Genomic DNA, 14,434 nt, shown 5'->3' with positions numbered 1-14,434 from the left:
CTTTAAAATATCAGTAGAACCTATACATTTGGTGAAAAAAGTAATAGTAAATAAAGGAGTGAATCACATTTTCTCTTCTTCCTTGATACTGACTCAATTATTGATTTGCCAGGAACATGTTTATATGTTGTGGTAGTGATTTTGCAGAGAACAAGGTTAAGAGGCTTACCTTGCGCACAAGTACAAAACTGGAAGAAGCTTAAGATAAATCACCACAACAAGAACAAGAAGAAAACAAAAAGTAAAATGTGGTGAAGACAATGAACAGGGGGCTAAGAAGCTCAGGTGGTAAGAAAATGCTTGAAGGACCCCATGTCTAGATCAAACCAAGGTTCAGGTTAATTTTCTATTATTTTTTTTTTTGTTATGTTCTACAAATGCAGCGATATTATTTTTGTTTGCTTTCGGATCAATATATATCTCGATTTTGTTGTTTTTAAACAATTTTACCAAATTTGTAGCTTCTCTCAGAAAAAAAAATTTAAAAACAAGTATAGCTTGAAGAAGCTAACAAGAGTAAGTATACATAGCAAGGGATGATTGGAAAAACAGGTTTTCTTCATTATGTAGTGTAATCTGTCCGTATCAAAACTATTTTGCTCCGCTTTATATATGTTAACGTTCACAAGTATCATTATGTTGATTGATGTTTGAGTCTATGAAAACATTGTCTAATACAAAACTTTCTTCCTATAGGATTCAAAATATAAGGGAAAATGTAAGCAAGTTTTCGTTTGAATTTTTATAACTAAATACAAAGCAATAAAAATGCAAGTGTTGTATTTTAGTGTATATTTGTCAAATTTAAATTACCAGTTTATCATATCAAACCAAAACAAAAAAACAAAACAAAAATTAATTACTGATCTTCAATTCGTGCAAAGTCTTCGACCGTGTGCCCAACTTTCTCGAACTTCCCTTTCTCATTACTCTCCCTAAACCTCAAATAATCCCCACACTTGAATGACCGAAATACCCTCTCACTCTCACAATCTCCAACGACTTCGTCAGGGGCAAACACGACTTTCTCATCGTCGAAGCACCAGAAAAACGCCAGTGAGAATCTGTTACCGACGAAACCACGCCGTTTCAATACAACCCTGTGTTGAGACGATCTCAGCCGTCCGTTGGTCCAAGCATGCAATAGATCTCCGACGTTGACGACAAGAGCTTCTTCTTTAGGGTTAATATCCATCAGACCCATCCCGTCTCTGGTTCTGACTTGAAGACCTCCAATGTCGTCTTGATCAACGATCGTGATGCAACTCATGTCCGTGTGCATTCCCAGCCCTTCGATCAAATCAACTTCGTCTTGATCATGTTCATCATCTTCTTGATCTTCTTGTAAAGGGATTGTGTAGTTGTTGATCCTGAAGTAGCCATGGCAGTTTCCAAACTCAGACTCGTAATATTTGTGATGAAGATCGTCTCCGAAGCTGGCAAGAATGGCTTTCATTATTTTCTCGCATAGTTCTGTCATCTTTTCTCCATATTCTTTCATCAACCCGCTTTGAAACAACAACAAAAATGATTAGAAAAATCGATATATATACACATATATAAGATCACTACGGGTCATATAAACTCATATTAACATTCCTAGTTAAAAGTTGAAAGACTTTCAAAAATGACTTTCAAGAATTAAGATATAATCTTTACATATATAGAACCAACTTTAATAGATTTAAGTTGTACCACTCAACTTTGCACCCAAAAAAAAAGTTGTACCGGTCACAACTATAATTATTATTTGTTTTACTTTTCGGAGTTTTTATCAGTAAACTGTCCGCAAAAATATATGACCGGCCGGTCTTCAGATTAGAACAAAAAAAACAAAAAAAAGCTGAAGCATAACCAGACAGAAATGGTTAAAACAGCTTAACATTCCTAAGTTTCACATTTTTAATGTATCACAAAGACACAAAGAATATATGAGTGCATGAATAAATGCTTGAATAGAATGCAAATATGCAATGCGCACTTATAGAATAAAGTGACCAATATTGGAATCAGGTTTGGGTTGTTTTTATTGGTGTTTTCTTGGGTTTTTATTTATTTATTTATTTCTGTTTGACAATCCTAAATTTTCACGACACCGTTCTACTAGTTAAATTGATGAAAAAAATACAAAAGTAAATGTTGATGCAATTTTTCTTTTTCTTTCTTTAGTAATGATCGATGAATTGATATTTTGGAAAAACAATTTGCATGAAATATTCTTTAGGACTTATGTAAAATTCTTTGTCGAAACGAGAAGGTACAATCCATTTCATAGGTCGCAAATCAATTAATTGAGACTTGAGAGGGCAGCTTAATTGGTTTCTAAGCTTTTTAATTGCTTGGTCAACAATTGATTTCTAAGGTTAACTTCAAGATAGATATATGGATCAGCTTTTTTTTAATGCAACCCATTTAATGACATCGTTTGGGGAATTGCCAAAAAAAAATATCAAGGAGTATATTTTAATAGAAACATAATTAATGTACGTAATTTATGTATACCTGAACTCTTCATCCATAGGTTGGTCGGAAAAAGCATCAACAGAAGACTTAGCCGAAGCGTAAAAATCGGGACCTGAGACACGGAGGCTTTCAAAGAACGGAGATGCGATGAAACGTGGAGTGTAGTTATACGCTCCCATCTTCATCTTCTCCTCGTCTCCTAGCTCGAAAACTCCGCCGGAGAATCGCCGGAGTTTCTTGTACATGTCGCCGGAGACGCCGTGGTTTGTCACGTAGAAGAAACCCCACTCTTTACACGCATCTTGTAGTGACGTCAGCGATGACTCGCTTAAAGGCTTTGAAATATCAAACACCGGAAGTTCCAAAGACATTTAATTAACCACAAATGATGATTATGAACGTTGCATATTTATGTTATGTGTGTGTATATATATGTGTGTGTGTAGAGGTAGCTGATTAATTACGGGATTTATCTTTGTTTTTTCAGAAGTGTAAAGTATTATATCCACTACACAATTCTTATATATTATGGTTGAAGTCTTGCATATAAATCAAGTATTTATTTCGTATAATAATCAGAAACTCTAACAGGTAATTAATCTTTGTCGTCGTTGCAATAATCAAAACAAACTACAGCCAATCTATTTTATTCTAATCATTTCTACATTTCAAGATGTTTTTTTTTCTTTTTGAAAGAAACATTTCAAGAAATTTGGTCGTGAAGACTGAAGAGAGTTGTGAATGATTAAAAAGTCGAGATTCTTATTCGACCGTTTTAGTGGGATTTTATTTATCGCTAAATTTGGGAGAAAATTGCTTAAACATTAAGATTTTGATAATGGTTAGACACTGCTTGCGTGAGAAAATGAGAATCCGATCACCCTAGAACATGTAGGTGGTAAGTAAGTTACATTTTTAACCCCAAAGATAAACCAAAACTAGAGAAGAAATCTTAGGAGTTAATAAGCTGAAACATAAGTGAATGAAGAATACTATACTGCGGATGGCTAACGTATAACGTTTATAAAACAAATTATAGAAACAAAAAGTTTACTAGCTAATATTTGCTTTATAAGACTTGTAGATTTATATTTCCAGAATGTAGTACATATAATTCTAGACCTATCTAGATGATTCTTTTCTAACTTCTAATATTAATATTAAACTAGCTAGATGACTATATTGCTTTAATTTGATAAAATGTTTTAAAAAATTAATATTAATCGATACAAAAAACCAAAAAAAAAAGAAAGAAATTAAGAGTGGTGGCCTAGCACCTAAAACACCATACAAATCAATTTTTAGAACACTAACATTCTTTTCACATAACACAAATATTTAATAATAGTTTCTTATGTATATTATATGATAGAAAGTCTCTAAGCAATGAATACTTTGTTAATTTGTCCCCTTGACACACAAAGCAATTTTTTTAATTGACACAGACTCAGCCGAAATGAAATGAAATGGTTAAGGCAAAGCCTAGCTACAGTTGTCTTCGAGTTGAAAACTGGTTTTAATGAGAACATGGAACATAAATTGAAAATTATAATATTGAGTTTAAAGTATAGTTCCAATACTTAAATAAATAATTAAGAAGGTCAAACACTTATACAGCTAGCTGGTGTGCTCCTTTCCGGCTCTATAGGAAGTTTAGGAACTCTTCATCCTCGAGAATCTTAATTAAACAAACTATTTCCCTAATTTTTTTTTGTGGTTGCCAACATATTTTTTATTTTTATATATTGTCAACTATTTCTCATATGTGTTGAACTTAACTTTTTTTTGCCCCATTCTCCATACGCTGAAAATTTATAGGTTATATAGGAAAAAACAAATACTAGATTAAATACATTTGATTTCTATGGTTAGGTGTTAATTGTTAAAGAGCCATTTGCCTGCCCATGAGCTGCCTCAAGTCAGCTCGAATTTGAACTATTTTTTATACTCGTTTAAAATATAAGATTTATAAGTTAACTATAACCATTTACACTACCTTTGAATAATATGATTTCTTATCTTTACAATATAGTTAAATACAGTACATATTAAAAAAAAATCTGTTTTTTATTTTTACGGTTTTATCAAACATTTCTTCTATGAATGCTAATAATAATAAAAATCTTTGATCGCATGATAAAAACTCAAACAGTCCAGGTCCAGCGAGCCAGCAAGATTGTATTCTATAACGCTTTCTCATGTCGGCTCTCTCCGTCTATCCCATTTTTGTTAGACACTCCTTATAATCTTGGGCATATTAAGAGAGAAAAACATTTCTCGTTAACTTAGAATGAATGTACATGATGATGTTTATATACAAGGATTATAAGCTAACTGACTTTATTCAGTATCTATATACAGATTTTATATTGCATATATGAAGTATGAATACATGTTAATTATACACAACTTTTTATTTGATTTTTGTATTTTTTTCATATTCTCGTAAAGTTAATTATGTATATTTTTTTATATAATCTGATTTTGTTGGAAGTAATTAAGTGTAGCGTTTACTTAGGATTAGCTTTCGAACTAATTCATTTAACTCACGACTTAGTTAGATGAAAGTTAAAATTGATAGATATAATTTCAAATAATAAATAAACTAATTAAGTGAAATACTCTAATTTGTGATGAGCTGAGCTGACTTGCGCGAATTAGTTCATTTTACAAAACGACATCAATAATTTCATGTTAAGGCTAAACATAGCATTTTAATTCGAAAGGTACTAAAATGCTTAATAGTATTTATGATATCTAGGTTTACTAGTTTTTTTTTTTTGCATTTTTTAAATGAAGACTAGGTTTACTTGTTGTAACAAAGCTTATGTGAAGATTAGTTTGGCGTTATAAGATGCATGTGTAAATCTGATAAAGTTAATTTCTTATAAATCTGTTTAAGTGATTTGTGTTGAAAGAGTTTTGAGGTTTAGTTGAGGATCGAGTCTAATGAAATTCATGTCTATTTCGCTTTTTTTGTTTATATTTTTTTTTTAATAAAAGTTTGCTATTACTGAAATATCATGGTAATCCACATCTTTTGAAACTTAGAAACATGTAAACTCGAGAATTTATAAATTCTAGATGAAAACAAAACATCATACATATATATATATATATATATATATATATATATAGTTAGTACTTTGGTATTTTTTCCGAATGCATTATGCATCTATCTGAGTTCAAATGTGTTTTTTTTTCAAACTCTGTTCAGGGTTCAATATTTTTTTTTTGTTGTTCACCAAATCTTGGTTTAATGTTGAAAAAACGAAAATTGTAGAATGTGAATTTAAAGTTTTATTAAAAAGAAATCTGACCGTTGATTCAGATTCTAGAGTCAGAAAGGAACATGAATGCTATTATGAAAACATACGTACATATCGTGTTTGTGAACTGTTTTGGTAGGTTATACTTATTTCCCAAGTGGGGATATGCTTTAGAAAGTATTACCACCCTACCACTCTATAATTTCAAATATACACTTATACGATATGAATTAAACGCAAAAATAGGATAATACAAGTGTGAACTGCAACCCTTTTTCGTCAAATTTCTTCGGGAACAAGTGATTGACTATCAATCAAACTTGAGACTATTTTCACATAAATAAGATTTATTTATTTAATTATTTTCTCCATACTTGGTTTTGGTACATGATATGTATGATACTTACAAGTTGAACCAGAAAATTACAAGTGGCTAATTAATTTCTAAAAATGCCACAAATTTTAGGGGTGCAATTGGGCAAGTTACATATATTACTGCTTTGTTTATTTTATTCTTCACGATTATAATACCAATTATTTTCATCACTACTAAATAAATAAAAAGATAGTTCAGATATTTTTTTTTTGTTTTTTGCTACACTGATACACCGGGTCATAAATTGAATCGCGGAAATCAAGATTATTCTGTTGTATCGTATCCGCACACGAGGTTATTTAGGTAAATATATCTAGGTGGAGCTCGGAGATTCTTGTTTAAATAGAGGTGAGATCGATATGATGTTTTCGAGGTGATATTACGAGGTCAAGTAAACGAGATAAGAGTTGAAGATTTTAAGTATCGAGTGTTTTAGTCTCTATTTCAGATTACGGATCCCGTAATAAATGAAGTTACAGGGCTATTTATAGTGTTGAGATTAGGTTACATCTCGGTCAGACTAGCTTGGGCGGCCGGGTAGATAGACCTGACCGACCGTCTATCGAAACGTCGTGCTGGTGAGCTGTTTCATCTCCGCTGACGTGGTGAGCTGTCCCATCCATGTCGATGTGGCGAGCTATCCCATCCGTGTCGAGGTAGCGAGCTGCTCCTTTGATATGAAAAGGTCATCTTCCCAAACGACCTCGCTTTACCCTTTGCGAATGGGCTTGTTGACCTATGACCTTAATGGGCTTTTAGCGAAATTACGAAAAAAGGGGGCTGTGCTCAGCCCACCTACAACAATTGTCCCCCCCCAGTCCGTTGATGGAGATGTTACTTCGATATTCAACGCATCGAGCTGGAGAACTTTCATTCTTGTGGACCTCGATATCGATGTGGGGTCTTCGGAGTCGAGGTGATACTTGGAAACGGTTGTCGCAAAGAGCAACGGTTGTCTTGGACAGTGAAGGGTTGCAAAAGGAAACAGTCATCTTGGGCTACGAAGAGTCGCAAAAGGCAACGGTCGTCTTAGGCAGTGAAGAGTCGCGAGTGGAGGCGTAGTTTTCGGGAAGCGCGTGGAATCCGTCGCTAAATAAAGTACTGGGAAGCGTCCGGATCATGATTGCTTTCCTCGGTAACCGCTGTTTTTTCTTCCTTATATATTATGCTCTCCTCCTCTTCTTCTCATTTTCTTCTCCGCTTACAAAAGGTAATCTTGCTCTCCTTTCTCTCTAGAATTCCTTTCTCTCTCTAGCACTCGTCTTTGTGTTATTTTGCTTTTATTGTCATCCGACATCCAGTAATGTCTTCGGGGGGTCAGTGCATCGAGTCGAGCTTAGAGTCTGGCTCTAGGTCTGAACAATAAGCCTCTGGGAGTTCTAGCTCCTCTCCTGAGGTGTCTTCGAGGTCCGACATCCAATCGGATCAAGGAGAATCTCCGTTGGTCGAATTGGCGGATCGAGTTCGTTCCGACGGGGCGTCTCCGCGAGGTGAAACTGTGACGGATCTTCAAATAGTTCCTTTCGAGGAAGAAGATCGTGATGGGAAGGCTGTGGAGCGTGTTGAGGAAGAGGTCGATGAAGGGGGTGAAGAAGAAGACGGTCAGGGCGAGGAAGAGGAACAAAGTGAGGAGGCCAAACCTCGACGTAAAGGTTCCAAGCGCAAGGGAGCCATCAGGAATCGACTAGTCAACATTTCTTCACAGATGACGGCTCAACGCCTCGAGGAATTTCAGTTGCGGTAAGGTTTTCGAGGCGAGCTGATGGCGTCGGGGCCTGAAGATCGACCATGGCACGCACCAGTGGGTTGGGTCACGCTCTACGAAGCGTGGTTCAGCCTTTGTCATCTCTGGATGCCTCTGCCGAGGTTGTTGACGGATTACGTCCATTGTCGAGGCATTGCGTTCTCGCAAATCCTTCCAGCGGGGATTCGGTTCATGGTCGCGGCCCTGTTATTTGGGAGCGAGGTTGGGGTCGACGTGGACTGGCGTTTCTTCGAGGAGATGACTACGGTTCAGAAGAACAACTCGATCCCGGGCACATATACGATAAAGGCAAGGAAAGACTGTTCCTTGGTTTATCCCGTCAACAGGACGCCAAGCTGGGAGGCGTCTTTCTTTTTCGCCAAAGTGGACGAGGCGTTGGTCGTCGATACGACCAGAGATTTTAGGAACGAGTGGAGCCATAGCATCGGTAGATCGCTAATTCGGTCGTATTTCGAGTTTTCCCTTTCTTTTGCTGATGTTTCCTCATTTTTCTTTTGCAGATCGAAACGTCCAGCTCGAAGCTTTCCCGGAGAATTTCCACGTGAATATCCAGAAGATTAGGGCTGTTGGGATACAACATTGGCCTGACATTCATCGCCGAAGAGTCGAGGCTGCCATTTCTCGTATTACGAACAGTAAGTTCGATGTCGTCGATATTTCAAGTCGAGCTTTTATGTCGTCTAACATGTTCTTTTATTTCAGCTAGTTGGAGAAGAGAAAATTCTCTAAGGGAGAGAGCGATTGCGATGGCTCCTATTCAAGTCAACGCGCCCAGCCTCGCTGCACGCTTGAAGGCCAAGAAGAGCGGGAGTAAGGATCGAGGTCCTTCCGCATCTCGGCCTGCACGCACAGATCCAGTGCCGACCCAAGAAGAGGTTGAGGTCGTTACTCAACGCGACGTAAATCTCGAGGCCGCAACAGAAGGTGGGGTCGAGGCTCAGAGTGCCGATGACCAAGTGTCTACTCAACAAGTTGACGATGGAGCCGATGAAGCCACGTAGTCAGCGAGGCGCGAGGAGAAGAAACAAAAGAAGAGGAAACGCGAGGAGAAGAAACGGAAGGAGGAAGCCGAGGCTGCTCGCCTCGCCGAGAAGAAGAAGTTCGCCGAGGCTAAGGCGAAAGGAAAAAAGAAGAAACCTTCCGGGGATGGTGACGAGGGCGGTCAAGTTGGATCGGAGGCTGCGAGCAAACGGCCTAGGGTTGATCCAGCTGGCGACGACAAAATCAAGGAGATCGACTGGAGCTTCAAGTTTGAATACCCTGAGTCGAGTGAGCCGTTTGTCAACAACGTCGACAAATGTGCTGAGCTATTTGGGATGATAAGAGGCTCCACTTCCGAGGTCCCTCCTGGTACCGATGGGGCTTTCAAGGATATGGCGAGCTTCGCCTTCAAGGTATGTTTGGAATCTTCTCTTTACGCTTTAATAATCTGTGAGCTCGACTGATATATTTTTTTTTATCTTTATTTTCAGTTCATTGCGAGCTGCAATCGCGCGAGGGGGCAATACATGCGCTGGCTCCGGAATGGTGCAGCTCGGCTGAAGGATGCCCAGGCTGCTGGGGAAAGAGCGGTGAAGGAACGTGACTCCGCTATCGAGCAGCAAAAGGTTGCCGAGGATAATTGGCAAACGATGAAAAGAAAGGCGGAACAGCTCAATGCCGGGGTGAAGGAGCTGACAGATAAGATCGAGGCGATGAAGCAGGAGAATCTGGACTTAGTCAACAATCTTCAAATTGTTAATGAGGCTAAGATCCAGGTCGAGAAGTCGATCGCCATTGAGGTCGTCCGGGCACAGCGACAAGCTGATGAGAGGATCGAAGCAGAGACGAACCGAATTTGGGCGGATGCCGAGGCATAGAATTCCGGGCGCATCGATCAGCTGAGGATTCGGGTTGCTCAACAGGAGGCGATTGAGAAGGTTAAGCTCGATCTGGTTCAGGCTCGAGGTACATTGGAGTGCCTTGATCTCTTGAAGGAGCAAGAGGCGTCCGAAGCAGAGTTGAGAGCTGAGCTGGAATCGTCGAAGCGCGATTGCGAACAGAAGCTCGAGAACCTCAGCTTCACGGACCTCGAGGAAGGCGACTTGCCTCCGGCTTACCCTGAAACTCCAGATGATGGTTCGGATCGAGATGATGCTGAGGACGAAGAGAACCGCGAGGGCGGCAGCGAGCCTGAAGACTAGATCCTACTTGCCTTTTTCTCGTTTGTTATTGCTTTTTTCTTTTGACTTTTTTTTATTTAGCCGCGCTTGTAAGGACTCGACCTGTTTAATTTAATTAATGCTCACGATTTAATTTATAAAGAAAAAGTAAATACGAGGTATTTTTAAGCAAAACAAAACGACCAATGTGAATATCGTCAGTACATTTGAGATGAAATGCTTAATACGAGGTGAAAATTGGTTCAAAAAGATTGGAACGAAGTGAGAACTTACTTAATACTTACGAGTGATAGGCGTGAGACTTGACCTAAGAAAATAATGGATGCGAGGTACGAGATGCGAGATAAAACTTAGTAAAATAATAGGTGTGAGGTAAAACTCGGCTTAAGGGAAAAATAGGTGCGAGGTGAAACTCGGCTTACGGGAACAATAGGTGTGAGGTATGACTCGGCTTACCCTGTTTTATTTCATTAATCGTGTCCGAATAGTGAGAATGATCTCGACGTAGTTATTCAGGTGATTTAAGAAAGGATGTGGGACTGGTCCCGGCTTATTCTCTCACAATCGTAAGGTTTTTGTTCCGTAGGATTGATTAAGAGTTTGCATTGTAGGGAAATGCGTATTAGAGGATCGAACATCTAGCTAGGATGTCGATGTGAAAGATGTCGAAGTGAAAGATGTCGAAGTGAAAGATGTCGAAGTGAAAGTTCGTATAAATAAAATTTTATTAACAGCTGTACCTCGTAAGAGGTTGCCTACGTACCCAACAAACTGGGATCAAGCCGATCGTAGTTCACATTCGAGATATAGCTCGACCGAGTATAGCTCGGTGAGCGTCCTTTTTTTTTTTTTTTTTTTTATTCTAGTAGTAGTACCGCTTGATGTTCATCGAGTTCCAAGATCGAGGTATCATTTCGCCGTCCATCGTCATCAGCTCGTAAACGCCAGGTTTTACAACGTTGGTGATTTGGTAGGGGCCTTCCCACTTTGCGCCTAGTTTTCCGGCGCGGTATTCTTCGGTATTCTCGAACACCTTTCGAAGGACGAGGTCGCCGGCTTCGAAGTGCCTTCCTCTCACGCGTTTGTTGTAGTATCGTGAGATTTGCTGCTGATAATTTTGCATACGTAACAGGGCGTGATCGCTCCTCCTCGAGCATGTCGAGGCTATCTTTCATCATTCTTCCGTTTTTTTTATCGTCTTGTGTCAACATCGTTCTGCGTATGGTTGGTAGACCAACCTCGGCGGGGGCTAAGGCTTCCATGCTGTGAGACAATGAGAAAGGGGTTTTATTCGTCGATCTACGCGGTGTAGTTCGATGTGACCATAGGACTCCGTCCAGTTCGTCCGCCCATAAGCCTTTCTTATCTTCGAGTCTTTTTTTGATGCCGTCGAGGATGGTTTTGTTGGTTGCCTCGGCCTGGCCGTTTCCTTGTGGATATCGCGGTGTAGACTTGCTAAGTCGTATTCTCCATTTGGCGCAGAAATCCTCGAAGACATCAGAGATAAATTGAGGGCCATTATCGGTGATGATCTCGTAAGGTAATCCATGGCGGCAGATGATGTTCTTCCAGACGAAGTTCTTCACATCGGTTGCCTTAATTTTGGGCCATTATCGGTGATGATCTCGTAAGGTAGTCGTTTCGTTGATTTGAATTCCTGACATTATCGAGCTCCTCTTTGCGTAGAAAGAAATCTCTTAGCCCCACGGTGGGCGCCAATTGTTGTATCGTATCCGCACACGAGGTTATTTAGGTAAATATATCTAGGTGGAGCTCGGAGATTCTTGTTTAAATAGAGGTGAGATCGATATGATGTTTTCGAGGTGATATTACGAGGTCAAGTAAACGAGGTAAGAGTTGAAGATTTTAAGTATCGAGTGTTTTAGTCTCTATTTCAGATTACGGATCCCGTAATAAATGAAGTTACAGGGCTATTTATAGTGTTGAGATTAGGTTACATCTCGGTCAGACTAGCTTGGGCGGCCGGGTAAATAGACCTGACCGACCGTCTATCGAAACGTCGTGCTGGCGAGCTGTTTCATCTCCGCTGACGTGGCGAGCTGTCCCATCCATGTCGAGGGGGCGAGCTATCCCATCCGTGTCGAGGTGACGAGCTGGTCCTTTGATATGAAAATGTCATCTTCCCAAACGACCTCGCTTTACCCTTTGCAAATGGGCTTGTTGACCTATGACTTTAATGGGCTTTTAGCGAAATTACGAAAAAAGGGGGCTGTGCTCAGCCCACCTACAACATACTCCACTATGTCATTAGACTCATTACCACAATGTATGAGCATAACCATTATGTTATATCTTTAACAAACAAAAATAACCATTCTGTTTTAAGTTATAGTTTGTGATTCCAAATGAAGAATTACCTGAACAAAATCAGAAGCAATTGTAAAATGTAGTGAAGATTGGCATACGTGATAATGTGGACGGTTCTGATTTGAGAAAAGATAGTAAAGCATTCTAAAGAACCGGTCCGGACCGGACCGGATCAGTTAATTAAGTACCACGACATTCTCTACTTACAAAGTTACAAATACTCTAGTTGTATACGTCATGTAATCGCAAAATATTATTTCTGTAGATAATATAACATAACTATTCCACGTGATACATTGAAAATTTCTCAAAAAAATTTCGCATAAGTTAGATTTGAAATAAAAAAAGCGCAAAAATTGGATTTGAAATCAAAAAGCCTTATGGAGTTGAATAAGTATAATATATAACCGTATCATTAATAAAAATTGTTCAGTAATACAGAATCATCTGATCCCAGTATTCAAAATATTTCCCTAAATGATAAGCCGATTCAACTCATCCCTCTATATATACTTAATCAGAGACATAAAATTCCTAAAATTAAAGAAGAAACAAAAGTTCAAAATTCCCAATTATTTCCATAAGAATAAGTATTATCCTTCTTTTAGTACTTTAAATCCTATAAGTGATATCTTGTAAATACCCGCCTGCTTGTAGTTTATAAACTAGAACTTACTTTTTGGGGAAGCAAAGATCTGATGCATTAGTTTTCGATGAGAGCTTTAAATGTTGAAGAGATATGTGGCAGCTTCTTTGGAGGTGATTTCGAAGGGAAAAGGAAAGCCGATAGGGGGCTTAGCTGCAACTGGCTTGACCGGAAAAGTAGTCGAAGAAGGAGATGGTCGGTGACTAGGTGAAGAAGGAGATGGTCGGTGACTTGGCGAATAAGTAACCTCGGCAGTGTCAGTAGCAGAAGCAAGAGCAGGCAGCTTAGGCCATGAGTAACTCCCCACAGGCCTGCAGACTCTGAAACCAGTGTTGTTTATAAGTGAAAGTGGTGATCTTTGTTCTTGTCGATCATCACTTTTGCCCTTTTGAGGTGACTCTGTGATTTGGTTTTCCGTGTTCACTTCTAGTGTCTTCATTTTTGGTGAATCCTCTAGTAGCAGAGGCATCTCTGTTGAGTCTGGCTTTTTAGGACACTTTTCTTCCACTGTTCTCTTAAGCAATCCCATGTCTTCCTGCATTTGCATTCGTAAAACACACACAAATGTTTCATCATCATTCATTTACCAACAAAGTTGTAATGGACACATTTAACATGGTATTCACTGACATTATTTCCTAGTTTTCTCGTTATCTGTTACTGATCAGGGGTTTATGTTTTCTGATTAATGAATAGTTACGACATCATAGCAAATTTAGAAGGTTTCACTTTTTTTGGATAATGGTTCAGCTACAACTAGAAAGAGGAGTGTTTGTATATATATGTACCTCCATTTTAAGCAAGGTTTCTGAAATTATCACTAGCTGGTCCTCAATTTTGTATTTCTTCTTCAGCAGAGTGGAATAGATTTCCTGACATGAAGCATCAGAGATGTTAAGCATCAAATTAGAGAGTTATCACAAGATAGAGATCAGTTAGTGTTTCAAGCTCTTTACCATTGCTGGAGTCATCAGGTTATCATGGTCCACGTTCTGACTAGTAACACAAGAATTAGGTGTAGTCATGAGAACAAGCTCCTCCTCTTCCTTATTCGAAGCGAGTTTCTCCAAATCTCTGCTCAAGACCAAGACACACATGAGTTACAATTGCTATAAAGACAACAACAAGAGATCGATTTTCATATAACCAACCCAATAAGTTAGCTTTCTACCTTTTCAAGCTAGCTAATCCTTCCCTGAGCTCACGGATTTCTCCAGCGCAGACAGGGTCTTGAGTAGGATTATCACCAAGCTTCCAACCAGGTGGAGGTGTCCAATAAGGATCTTCGACTCCTGCTTCTTTCCTTAAGTGAATCAAATCAGAACTCTCCAACCAATACTCCATTGCTCCATCTGCATTGTGTTTTCTCCTAAACCTATCTTGACCTCCAGGAGCTACCTTCCCTGCCATGTGCTTAAGCAGATG

General features: G+C 38.9%; 3 protein-coding genes across 3 annotated transcripts in view; 1 reads left to right on the top strand and 2 right to left on the bottom strand.

Moving 5' to 3' along the window:
* Nucleotides 1-859: 859 nt before the first annotated feature.
* LOC18018328 (gibberellin 20-oxidase-like protein) lies at nt 860-2,834 on the bottom strand. Its single transcript, XM_006401927.2, has 2 exons — nt 2,503-2,834; nt 860-1,508 (listed from the first exon to the last, which is right to left on the bottom strand). Exons 1-2 carry the CDS (start codon nt 2,832-2,834, stop codon nt 860-862), a joined length of 981 nt encoding a protein of 326 aa, XP_006401990.1.
* A 5,036-nt stretch (nt 2,835-7,870) lies between these two features.
* LOC112086536 (meiosis-specific protein ASY2-like) lies at nt 7,871-10,056 on the top strand. Its single transcript, XM_024155505.1, has 6 exons — nt 7,871-8,300; nt 8,374-8,508; nt 8,576-8,829; nt 8,875-9,267; nt 9,346-9,726; nt 9,778-10,056. The coding sequence occupies exons 1-6, from the start codon at nt 7,871-7,873 to the stop codon at nt 10,054-10,056; spliced, it is 1,872 nt and encodes a 623-aa protein (XP_024011273.1).
* Nucleotides 10,057-13,085: 3,029 nt separating this feature from the next.
* LOC18018326 (protein DYAD) overlaps nt 13,086-14,434 on the bottom strand; it is a 2,573-nt gene continuing 1,224 nt past the window's right edge. The window contains 4 exon segments of the mRNA XM_006401925.2: nt 13,086-13,544; nt 13,798-13,881; nt 13,966-14,083; nt 14,181-14,434. The exon segment at nt 14,181-14,434 is cut by the window's right edge and continues 101 nt beyond it. Coding sequence (XP_006401988.2) covers nt 13,086-13,544; nt 13,798-13,881; nt 13,966-14,083; nt 14,181-14,434 — 915 coding nt within the window.

This window comes from Eutrema salsugineum, unplaced genomic scaffold, assembly GCF_000478725.1.
Source record: "Eutrema salsugineum unplaced genomic scaffold, Eutsalg1_0 scaffold_2, whole genome shotgun sequence".
Lineage (NCBI taxonomy): Eukaryota > Viridiplantae > Streptophyta > Magnoliopsida > Brassicales > Brassicaceae > Eutrema > Eutrema salsugineum.
The sequence above is the reverse complement of the archived record's forward strand: the minus strand, read 5'-3'. Positions and strand labels throughout refer to the sequence as shown.